The sequence below is a fragment of the Nannospalax galili genome, unplaced genomic scaffold, assembly GCF_000622305.1.
Source record: "Nannospalax galili isolate Female #2095 unplaced genomic scaffold, S.galili_v1.0 scaffold889, whole genome shotgun sequence".
In the NCBI taxonomy this organism is placed as follows: domain Eukaryota; kingdom Metazoa; phylum Chordata; class Mammalia; order Rodentia; family Spalacidae; genus Nannospalax; species Nannospalax galili.
Genome location: NW_008360167.1, coordinates 855,397 through 866,782, shown reverse-complemented (window position 1 = coordinate 866,782; position 11,386 = coordinate 855,397). Strand labels below are relative to the sequence as shown.

General features: G+C 39.6%; 1 protein-coding gene across 4 annotated transcripts in view; it reads right to left on the bottom strand.

Annotated features, from left to right (window-relative positions):
* Positions 1–1,699: 1,699 nt before the first annotated feature.
* The window catches only part of Klhl24 (kelch like family member 24), a 43,855-nt gene continuing 34,168 nt past the window's right edge, over positions 1,700–11,386 (bottom strand). For all 4 annotated transcript variants that reach the window (XM_008824169.3, XM_008824168.3, XM_017795867.2 and 1 more), the window contains 2 exons: positions 10,655–10,843; positions 1,700–2,401 (listed from right to left, as the gene is read on the bottom strand). In XM_008824169.3, coding sequence (XP_008822391.1) covers positions 2,201–2,401; positions 10,655–10,843 — 390 coding nt within the window. In that variant the 3' untranslated portion in view covers positions 1,700–2,200. The remainder of the gene's footprint in view (positions 2,402–10,654; positions 10,844–11,386) is intronic.

Sequence of the window (11,386 nt, the reverse complement as noted above, 5' to 3'; positions counted from 1 at the left end):
AAGTATCTCAGTTGTGCACATATAACTGTCTCTCAACTAGAATGATAGATTGGTTCTATAGTTATCACAGAATTACAGATGATTTAAAATTTATGACTTAAATATATTTTTAAGGGCTTTCCTCAGAATTTAGATACTAAATATTAAGTTTCTCTATGAAATGTCTATATCATTTTAAGATGAGGGAAAAACTTTGCCAATGTTAGGTTTTTGATGATTACCTTAGTTTTAATACAAATCTAGTGGCACTGTAATTATTGACAATATAGTTACAATGTTGGAGAAAAGATGACTGGGAAGTCAAAACACAGCAAACTACCTGGCACATTCCTACGATGTAGATTTTATCTGTCCACATGTAAAAATCACAGTAATTAGTTATGCTATAGTTCCTGCCATATCCACTTGCATGTCTAAGAAAAAAAAGTTTACATTTCTCTCTGAAAACTGGTAAGCTTTATAAACTGGAGCTGAAAACATAGAGAAAACAATTTTAAAACAAAACAAAACAAAAAACACAGAAATTTGAAAATGTTGATTAACATTTTACACATTGGCTCCGAAATAAAAATTTATCTTAGAAGATTAGAACTACTACAGTTAGGGGGCTAGAGAGATAGCTCAGTGGTTAAGAACACTGACTGTTCTTGCAGAAGACCTGGGTTCGAATCCCAGCACCCACATGGCAGCTAACAACTGTCTGTAACTCCAGGAGAGCTCAGTGGTTAAGAGCACTGGCTGCTCTTTCAGAGGACCCAGGTTCAAATCCCAGAACCCACATGATGGCTAACAACTGACAATGACTCTAGTTCCAGAGGATTCAACAGCCTCTTCTGTCCTCTGCGGGCACTGCACAACACGGGTGCACTTACCTACATGCAGGCAATACATGCATGCACATAAAATAAAAATAATAAATAAAATATTTTTAAAAAAGAACTACTGCAGCTAAAAATGTTTCTCAGGAATTAAAAAAAAAGTCCAGCTGGGTGTGGTGATGCACAGCTTTAATCCCAGCACTTTTCTGAGGCAGAAGCATGCAGATCTCTGTGAGGTCCAGGTCAGCCTGGTCTACATTTTGTGTTCCAGGCCAGCTGGGGATACAGAGAGACCCTGTCACAAAACAAAACAAAACAAAAGCAAAACAAAAACAAAACAAAAAATTGGGATAAGTGAGAGATGATTCATAAATACTTTGAGAACTAGAGTAGGCCACAGTTATTTTAATTTTTCTTAGGGATGAATGCATAGTTTAAATTTCCTTACTTTTCTAAAGACAGGGTCTTACTATGTAACTTGGCTGGCCTAGAACTCTATGTAGAGCAGGCTGGCCTTAAACTCACAGCGATCCACCTGCCTCTACTTTCTCTGAGCACTGGGATCAAAGGTGTACATGACCATGCCTGGCTAAATCTTGCTTTTATGTCTCCTACCTAAGTTCCCTACCAAAAAATGTTTAATATAACACAACAATTTTATAAAGTAAAAAATTTGGTATTTTATGATACTTAAATTGCTGTTACATTTTTATAATTACAGAAAAAAAATCTTCAATAAATTTAAACAGTCCGGATATACAAGGTCAGTGACAGTTGCTGGAATTCGAACTTGAGCCCTCCCAAGAGCGGCTAGTACTCTTAACTGCTGAGCCATCACTCCAGCCCCCAGAATTCTAAGCATTCTTAACACAGGCAATTCAACTTAAATGAAGCTTCGGCCATGCAATTTTCTTTACATTAAATGACAAAACAAATAAACATTCATAGAAGAGACCATTCACAAATTCCTAAGAAGTTTACATATGGGCATTATTTCCTACTCCACATAGGTTTCTTACAAACACAAAGGCACACTCTCATAGCCTACAGCCACCATTGTCTTTTGTTTTTGAGACAGGATCTCACTGTATAGCCCTGGTTGGCCTGAAACTCCCTACAAATAGACCAAGCTGGCCTATGCTGGGATTAAAGGCTGGTGCCACCAAGCCTGGCCAGAACTGCCATAATCTTTAGCAAGCCCCCAACCCCCAAATTATAGGAAAGGCTTTATTACAGCTCAAAATCTTGGTATTTTGGATAGAAAGGCACCAGGATTAATTATTTCTTTTGCACATAACACAAAGGAGATTCATTCTCACTTTATAGTTTTTAAACCCTGTCCTCCTGGGTTGGCGTGGCTTCTTGCATGAGGTATCCTGGTCTTAGAGTTTAAAGCCTTTCTCATTATATCTATGAATAGTCACACAGCCATGATAAGACACTGGTCTGGGCATCGCAGCCACCCCGGTGATGATGCTTGTTGCAGGATCGTAACAGAGAATAGTGTCTGTGGCTTCTCCATTTTCCCGTCTTCCACCCAGGATGTATATCTTACCATTACACACAGACATACCACAGTTTTCCTGTTTAACAAAATACATAAAAAATAATTAACTACTGAGGAGAAAGGATCTGGTAATAAACTGAAAAATACAATGACATGCTTTTAACAGAGTTAAAAAAAATGGGGGTGGGGGACGTAATAGAAGCTAAGCAACTTTTTACCTACTTGCTGTTGTGAGAGTGTTGGATGATTTTGCACAGATGAGGTGGATATTAAAATAGATTACATAAGTAACCTGACGCCGAGATGTGGAAGGTATAGGTTTGGCAGACTGATAAGGTGGTTTTAAATTGCTTGTTGTACATGGCTCAAGAGATTGCTCAGTGGGTAAGAGCACTAACTGCTCTTACAGAGGACCTACAGTGTGGCTGACAACCATCCATAACTCCAGTTCCAGGGGATCCAATGTCTTCTTCTGACCCCCATGGGTACTGCATGGCATGGGTGCACTTACATACATCAGGCAATACACTCATACACATAAAAAATAAAAACAATGAAATTTTAAAAATATTAAAAAAGAAATTGCTTATTGTACCATAGGAAGGCTATTACAGAAAGCAATTACTACATGATCAAAGAGCAGGAATACCAGTCATTTCAGGGAATCTCAAGTTGGAAAATGAAAGAGAAAGAAAGTTATAATCAAATTAACAACATAGAAATTATTAGAGAATTTTTTTTCACACAGGGTCCTTCAGCTGACTTGTAACTCACTATGTAGACCAGGCTGGCCTTTAGCTCACAGAACTCTACCTGCCTCTGTTTGGATTAAAGGTGTGCACCACCATGCCCAGCTTATTAGATCTTTAATCACAATTTAAATGCCTGATGTATTGAAGGAAAAGAACCATTCATCACTGAATTAAAAATACTCCCTACTTTTTACCCGTTTTTAAAAAAATTATATTTATCGTACGTGTGTGTATGTGTGCACATCACTGCACTACAAGCTTGTAGCTTGTAGGAGTGTGTTCTCTTCTACTATGTGGGCAACTGAACTCAAGTTGTCAGGCTTGATGACAAATGCTTTTATCTACCAAACCAACATTTAATATGCTAAGCATTTTATAAAGCAACCACTTATTATGTGTCTAAGTACAAACATGTGCAGTGTACCCGTGTGTGGAGGTCAGAGTACACCTTTTCTCTTTCTACTGTGAGTTCCAGGGATCAAATTCAGGTCATTAGGCTTACAAGGTGAATGCTTTTAAGATTCATTTAAAAATCATTAAAAAATAACCCATCGGTAATGGGGGGTTGGAGAGATGGCTCAGTGGTTAAGAATACTGGTTGTTCTCACAGAAGACCCGGGTTTGAATCCCAGCACCTACACAGCAGCTAACAACTGTCCATAACTCCAGTCCCAGGGGATCTGACAGCCTCTTCTGCGAGGGTATTGCATGACATGGGTGCACTTACCTACATGCAAGCAATACACGCATACATATTAAAAAAAAAACAACCCGTCAGTAATAAATACACAGATACGACTTAGTAGTACAGGTAGTGAGGAGCCAGAAGAGAGACAATAATCTCACAGACTCTAGCACTGTTTGGATTTCAATGATTTACCTTAGTTAGACTTTGTATATATCTCATCCAAATGTTTTCTAGTTGAAATTTCTGGTCAATATTATTTATTGTTAAATTAGAAAGTGTGCCATGTGTCCTGTTGTTGAGTTTTCTTAGTTTTTTTTAAAAATTTTAAATAATTTATTGAGAATTTCATACAGGCATATAAGCATATAAAGGTGTTTTGATCAAATCCATGCCCACTGCCTCCCCTCAAACTCCTCCCATATCTACTAATCACTTTTTTCTGATAACTTCATGTACTTTCTTTTTTTTTTTAAATGGGGCTTTTTGCTACTCTAACATTCCCCCCTTTGAAGAGGTAACTAACCCTAAAATCTTTTAAGGATTAGTTACCTTTGACATTTTTGGCCTTTGGAACAGAGTATGTTGCTAATAGGCCCAAAGACATTTTGACTTTTAGCCAAGAAACTGACTATTTTTCTTTGGGGTCTTTTTACCCCAACTGCCTAGCGAACTCCTACCTTCTATTCTTATCACATCACCCTCTGAAGAGGTTACCCAAATTGCCAATAGGGAATCAGGCCGCAGACCACTCTGGCTTCTTCCATGCTAACAGGGACACACAGGGTGAGGCAACTGGGGTACCCCTTCAGTGGGTCTATCTGAAAGACTCCCAAATTGCATAACTCTTATCTTGAAGAGGAAAAGAAAGTCTTTGAAAGAGAAGTAAAGGCAAGAGTAATTAATTAGCATTACAAGTTCTAGACAGGGAACCAGAAAAAAGTCAGAATAGGGCAAATCCCAAGCCCATGTGACCCCTAACAGATCCTCAAACAACCTTAAGTGTATATATAAATTATTTGGGCCAACTGTATGGTTTTAAACACCCAAAAGGAAAGTATAACCAAAGGGTAAAGTGATCGGTGTATTTCTTTAAGAGTTTCAAGGGATTACACTTCTGAGACATTAGGCTTAAGTTCATATAAAGTTATTTAGACAATTATTTCTCATTGATGATTTTGTTCTGAATCAAAAAGTGCTTCTGCAATACTGTAGTGCCCACCTGTAGCTAAGGGAGACAATCCGTTATTGTTCTAAAATGATGGCCAAATTTATTTTTACTCCTTATCTAGAAGCCTTTGAGAGGGAACTGACACTGATTCTAGCCAGTCCCACAGCTATCAAAGTGCCTGAAAACAAATCCTGAGTCCACCACTACTGAGTCCAGCCTTGGCAGACAAAAGAAAAATGAGAAGGAACCCAACAGAGGGATGCTTTTGGAAGCTCTGGTCAAGAAGTTCCAATGGGCTCTCATATGAACATTTGAAATACTTTTCTTAGTTTCACCTCCATCATACAATACATATGTCACTGTATGCCCCAGATTATCTTCCTAAGGTCTGTTTAGGCCAAGTGACTAGTTACTCTTAGTGGAAACAAATTATTCCTTAAAATATTCACAGTAACAAATCAGTAAGAGCTTAGATTAAAACTTTTTCCTTAAATGAGGTTAAAACTTTTATTTATTCTGTACCTCTGCCCCTTTCATTAGTTTAGGCACTGTTATTCTGAATACATTAGAGACTATGCCTCAGTGTCAACAACTTAAAAAATTAGTGTTATACTCCTAGTCACTATTCTTTGTTTTGTTTTGAGACAGGGTCTCCCTGTAGCCCCAGCTGGCCTGGAACTCACTATGTAGCCCAGGCTGGGATCTCTCACAGAGATCCACTTGCTTCTGCCTCCTAGAGTGCTGCATAGCTATTCACTATTCTTTTTAAAGATTTATTTATTTTATAGGCTGGGTGTGCTGGTGCATGCCTTTAATCCCAGCACTTGGGAGGCAGAGGCTGGTGGAGCTCTGTGAATTCAAGCCCCACCCCCCCAAGATTTAATTCTTAAAAAATTTTTTGATTTTTATTTTATGTATTTGAGTATTTTTAAAAAATATTTCATTTATTATTTTTATTTTATGTGTATGCGTGTATTGCCTGCATGTGGGTAAGTGCACCCGTGTTGTGCTGTGCCCGCGGAGGACAGAAAAGACCGTTGGATCCCCTGGAACTGGAGTTTTGGACAGTTGTTAGCTGCCATGTGGGTGCTGGGATTTGAACCTGGGTCTTCTGCAAGAACAGCCAGTGTTCTTAACCGATGAGCCATCTCTCCAGCCCCAGATTTAATTATTTTACATATATGCTTGAATGTATGTTTGTGCACCATATGTATGCAGGTGGCCAAGGAGGCCAGAAGAGGGCATCAGGTCTCCTGGAATTGGAGTTACAGGTGGTTGTGAGCTATGTGACATGGGTGCTGGGAATCGAACCCGGGTCCTCTGCAAGAGCAGCAGGAGCTCTTAGCTGCTGAGCCATCTCTGCAGCCCCCTATTCACTATTCTTATAGTCTATGCCGTATCTCTTATGTATCTTACATATATGGTTAATGCAAATTTTGGTACATATAAGATTAACTCAAAACTGGATCCCTCATCTACTCTACTTCATTTGTTAACTAATTCAGTAAGTATATACTGAACATGAATAAATAGAAGATACCTAGTTAGAACAAACAGTATTATCCTGAAGAAGGCTGAATTCCAGTAGACAAATTCAGGGCAGGGGCTGAAGAGATGACAGCTCATCAGTTAAGAGCGCTTAAGTCCTACTAATGAATCTCTCAGTTGTCATTAATGAAGCTCCCTCATGCAGCGAAGGGCCAGGAACACAAAAGGTCACAAACGGCCAAAGCATAGAGATCAAGAGTCTGCTGAATGCTGGTCCTTGGACAGGACTCCTTTATTAAACTTCACCCACCCAAGGCTCAGGGAGCATCTCAGAAGATGGGGTGGAAAGACTGTAAGAGCAAGGGAGGAGTTACAGGACCATATGGAAACAGTCCTACACACTCCTTGGAACCTGCTCATATGATTCTGTGAGCATATACAAGTCCCATGCAAACTCAGGCACACAAAAACCCAGCATAGAACTGGGAAAATGAACAGCAGACCCCAATCTTATCTGAAGAAATATTGGCAACTGATTGCTGCTAGGTGAAGAACAGCTGATCTTTCTAAAACAGGGGACTCTAGATAGGCTGACTAGACCTCAGTGGATGGACTTGAACTGGGGAACATCTGGGGACACTGACCTGACACAGTAGTGGGCCTTAACAGGGATAACAGAGTACGTGGGCTCCAGTTGGGGGGCTATGGGAGGGCGTCAGTAGTTACAGGGCTATAAAGATGATTAAGATTGACTGAGATGTTCTGTATGAAATACACAAAAATTCAATAAAAACAAATTAAAAAAAAAAAAAAGAGTGCTTGAGTCCTTCCAGAGGACCCAAGTTCAGTTCCCCCCATGTCCAGTGGCTCACAACCACCTGTAACTCCAGCTCCAGGGGATTTGACAGCCTCTTCTGGTATCCAGGGGCACATACATGTACGTGGCATACACACACACACACACACACACACACACACACACACACACTCACTCTCTCACACAGATGCACATGAATTAAAGTGAAAAAACCATAAGGAGAATCTGTGAGATGACTCAGTGGGTAAAGGTGTTTGCTGCCAATCCTAACAACCTGAGATTTATTCCAGGTACTCAGCATAATGGAATCCTGCAAGTTGTTTTCTGACCTCCACATGTGCTGTGGCATACATTGCAGCATATACTCATACATACAAAATAAATGTTAAAAAGCAAAAGCACAGCCACGTGTGGTGGCGCACACCTTTAATCCTAGCACTTGGGAGACAGAGGCAGGTGGATCTCTGTGAGTTCGAGGCCAGCAAGGTCTACATAGTGAGTTCCAGGCCAGCTGGGACTATAACTACAGGGAGACCCTGTCTCAAAAAGACAAAAAAAAAAAAAAAGTAAAACTAAAGGGAGCCTTGCATGATGGCACACATCTACAATCCCATCCTAATCCTTTGGAGGTAGAGGCAGGAGGACCAAGTTCAAGCTCTAGGTATCTGAGACTATGTCTCACAAAACAAAAACCAGTCATCAACCAAATAAAGCAAATAGACATTTCAAGGAGCACTTAACTGCTATTCTTGAAGTATGAATGCCATAAAAACTAAAGAAAAGAAGGTTAGTTCTCGTCAATGTAACCCGAGTTTGTTGTCCAAAAGATAAGTGGAATTATAAGTACAGAAGGTAATAAAGGTATCACAGCTATGGGGACCACACAAACCAATACAAGAATAGATATAATCTGTACAGAGAATACAAATAACACATACGTAATGTAACTGGAACAAAGTTGTAGAAAATGAAGCTGAAAATACAAAGCAAAGATCAGATTAGAATGATGTAGTAAAATTCTTGGATTTTGTTCAGGGAGAGACATAATTAGATTTATTGGAAACTAATGGTTTAGAAAAGCAAGGATAATTAGAGAAAGGAAGACTAATAGAAACTCTAAGGGCAGAACTGATATGTTAGATTTATTCTATTTAAAAGAAAGTGAGAAAAATCTTATAAAGTTTCTAGGTTGTTCAGACACTGAAAAAATAGGATTAGAGAAGCAGGCAAGGCAAATTCTATTTTAAGTCTGAAATCTTGGAATACAATGGAAAATGTCAAATAGGCAGATGGAAATTGGAGTTTGGAACAACAACACAGGCTCTGATATAAAGACTTTTTAAGTTCTTAGTACTAATAGCAAATTAAATATTCAGGAATGTCTTATGTTGTGATACTAATGTTAACATCATATCTTGGGGACAAGAATTGGAAAGCTTATGGTTTAATAGTGATGTGTTTGGACAAGGGGTCAATTGTGCTGGATAGCTTTAGTGTCAACTTGACACACCTGGGTTGAGGGAGCCTCAACTGGGGAATTGCCTCTATTGGACTGGCTTGTGACCATGTCTGTGGGGTATTTTCTTGATTGTTGAGTGGTGTGGGAGAGCCCAGCCCACTGTGGGTGGTGCCACCCCTGGGCAGGTGGGCCTGTGTTGCATAAGAAAGCAGGCTGAGCAGGGGCCAAGGGAGCAAGCTAGTAAGCAGTGATTTTCCATGGCCTGTGCTCCAGCTCCTGCCTCCAGGTTCCTGCCCTGAGTTCCTACCTTGGGCTCCCCGATGAACTGTGACCTGGGATATGTAAGTAACCCTTTCCTCCCCAAGTTGGTGTTGGTCAGAGTGTTGTCACAGCAATGAAGAGCAAACTAGGACAAGGAACAAATTGGAAGTCAGGCCTAAAGAGGCCTAAGCTGCTATACACATATTTAAAAATTAAGTGGAACAAGTAAACTATGAAAACAACTGAAGAGACTAGTAGTGGCCTTTAAGGATACAACTTTCGGGGCCAGGCATTGTAGTGCATACCTTTAATCCCAGCACTTGGGAGGCAGAGGCAGGTAGATGGATCTCTGTGAGTTTGAGGCCAGCCAGGGCTACATAGTAAGATGCTGTCTCAAAAAAAAAAAAAAAAAGCAAAAAACAAAAAACAAAGAATACATCTTTCCAGAGTTCAAGAGTCAGGTAGAGCTGAGGTGGAGTGATGACAGCAGTTAAGAGCACTTGCTGTTTTTTCAGAGGACAGGAGTTTGGTTTCCAGCACCCACATCAGGTATGACTCCAAAGCCAGGGGATTGCTGTGTTTTCATAGGACAGGAGATTTGTTTCCACCGCACACACCAGGTATGGCTCCACAAACAGGGGAGCTATAGCAACACACACACACACACACACACACACACACACACACACACACACACACATCTTTAAAAACAAAATATCTTGCCAGGCGTGGTGGTGCATGCCTTTAATCCCAGCACTTTGGAGGCACAGGCAGGCGGATCTCTGTGAGTTCAAGGCCAGCCTGGTCTACATAGTGAGTTCCAGGACAGCTGGGGCTACAGGGAGACTCTGTCTCAAAAAAAGACAAAAAAAAAAAAAAACCACCTTTGGCCAGCACTATGGCTTACTGTGTAAAGAAGTGCTTGCCATGCACACATGTTGACCTGAGTTTAAATATAACATCTGGAGAAGAGACAGATTTGTAGCATTTGGGCAGAAGTAAGGAAAACAGAGCCATGAACCCAAAGGTTGAGAGAAGGCCTTTTTGGGGAATGGCAGGAATAAAGGTAATGGGGCTCCAGGTAACATGTGGATGAATGAGGCCTGAACACAATCATATAACAAAATCAACTAATTACCTAACTTCTCATTAGAGAAGCAATCAGTTTGAAAACATCTCTTCTAAAAAATGAAAGAGAAAGGGCAGGACTGGATCAGGATCTGAAAAAGGTGAACACACACACACAGATAGTCTAAATGCAATAGATACTTCATGTTAGACTGATCACTAAAGCTATTCCTTGGGGCAAAGGATATAGCTCCGGGGTAGTGTTCAGGAGGCCCCGAATCCAATCCCCATTACCATAAAAATGATCAAAGATTAAAAGCAATTCCTTGAAAGGAATTTATATGAGGGTTTTTTTTTTTTTTTTGTCTTTTTGAGACAGGGTCTCCTTGTAGCCCCAGCTGTCCTGGAACTCACTATGTAGACCAGGCTGGCCTTGAACTAACAGAGATCCACCTACCTCTGCCTCCAAAGTGCTGGGATTAAAGGTGTGTGCCACCACGCCCAGCTATATGAGGGATTTTTAAAAAATCATGAAATATTCATAAAGTAAAATTTCAGTGTATTAAAAATAATCATATCATTTATTTCCTCTCAAATTTACTTTCAGTTTGGATCTTTATGCTGTTACCTGTCGGCTGAATGTGTTCTGTACATGCATCCAGTAGTCTTCAACTGGATCATAACAATATATTGCCTTGGTCAGCCCACCAGCAACATAGATCAGGTTGTTTAAGGAGACAGCTGTTATACACCTCTTGGCAATTGGGATAGTTGCACGAAGTAGCCAAGAATTGGTTTCTGGATCGTAAGATTGAACCTAACAATACATATAAATATTCAGTAAGACATATAAATGAATATGTAAATTTGCTTAAAAAGTCAGTACATAGAAACATGATTAAATATCAAATCCTATTAATTCAAAGAAGTAAAGGAAGTAGGTCTGATAATAAAATATATGAAAATTTAAAAAATTCTTGCTTCTTGGAGTCAAGGATAAAATTCTCCACCAAAGAAATGCAAATTTATTAGTATCAAGAAGATAGTAACAAAAGACAGATTATTCCCAAGAGGAATGACCACCAGGCTTCCTTTACTTGGATTCACTAACATTAAAAGTTCTCAGAAATTGTTTATTTAGGCTAATCATACCTCAATCTGAATACTTTTTTTAAACTTTTAGGGAGTCCTTACTTTAAAAGAACATCAGCAAACCTCAATTTTGTATACTTAAATTATAATAAATTCTTAATGAAGTATAGAAAAAAATCATTTAAAATTTTCAGGTATTCGCTGGGCGTGGTGGCACACACCTTTAATCCCAGCACTCGGGAGGCAGAGGCAGGCAGATCTCTGTGAG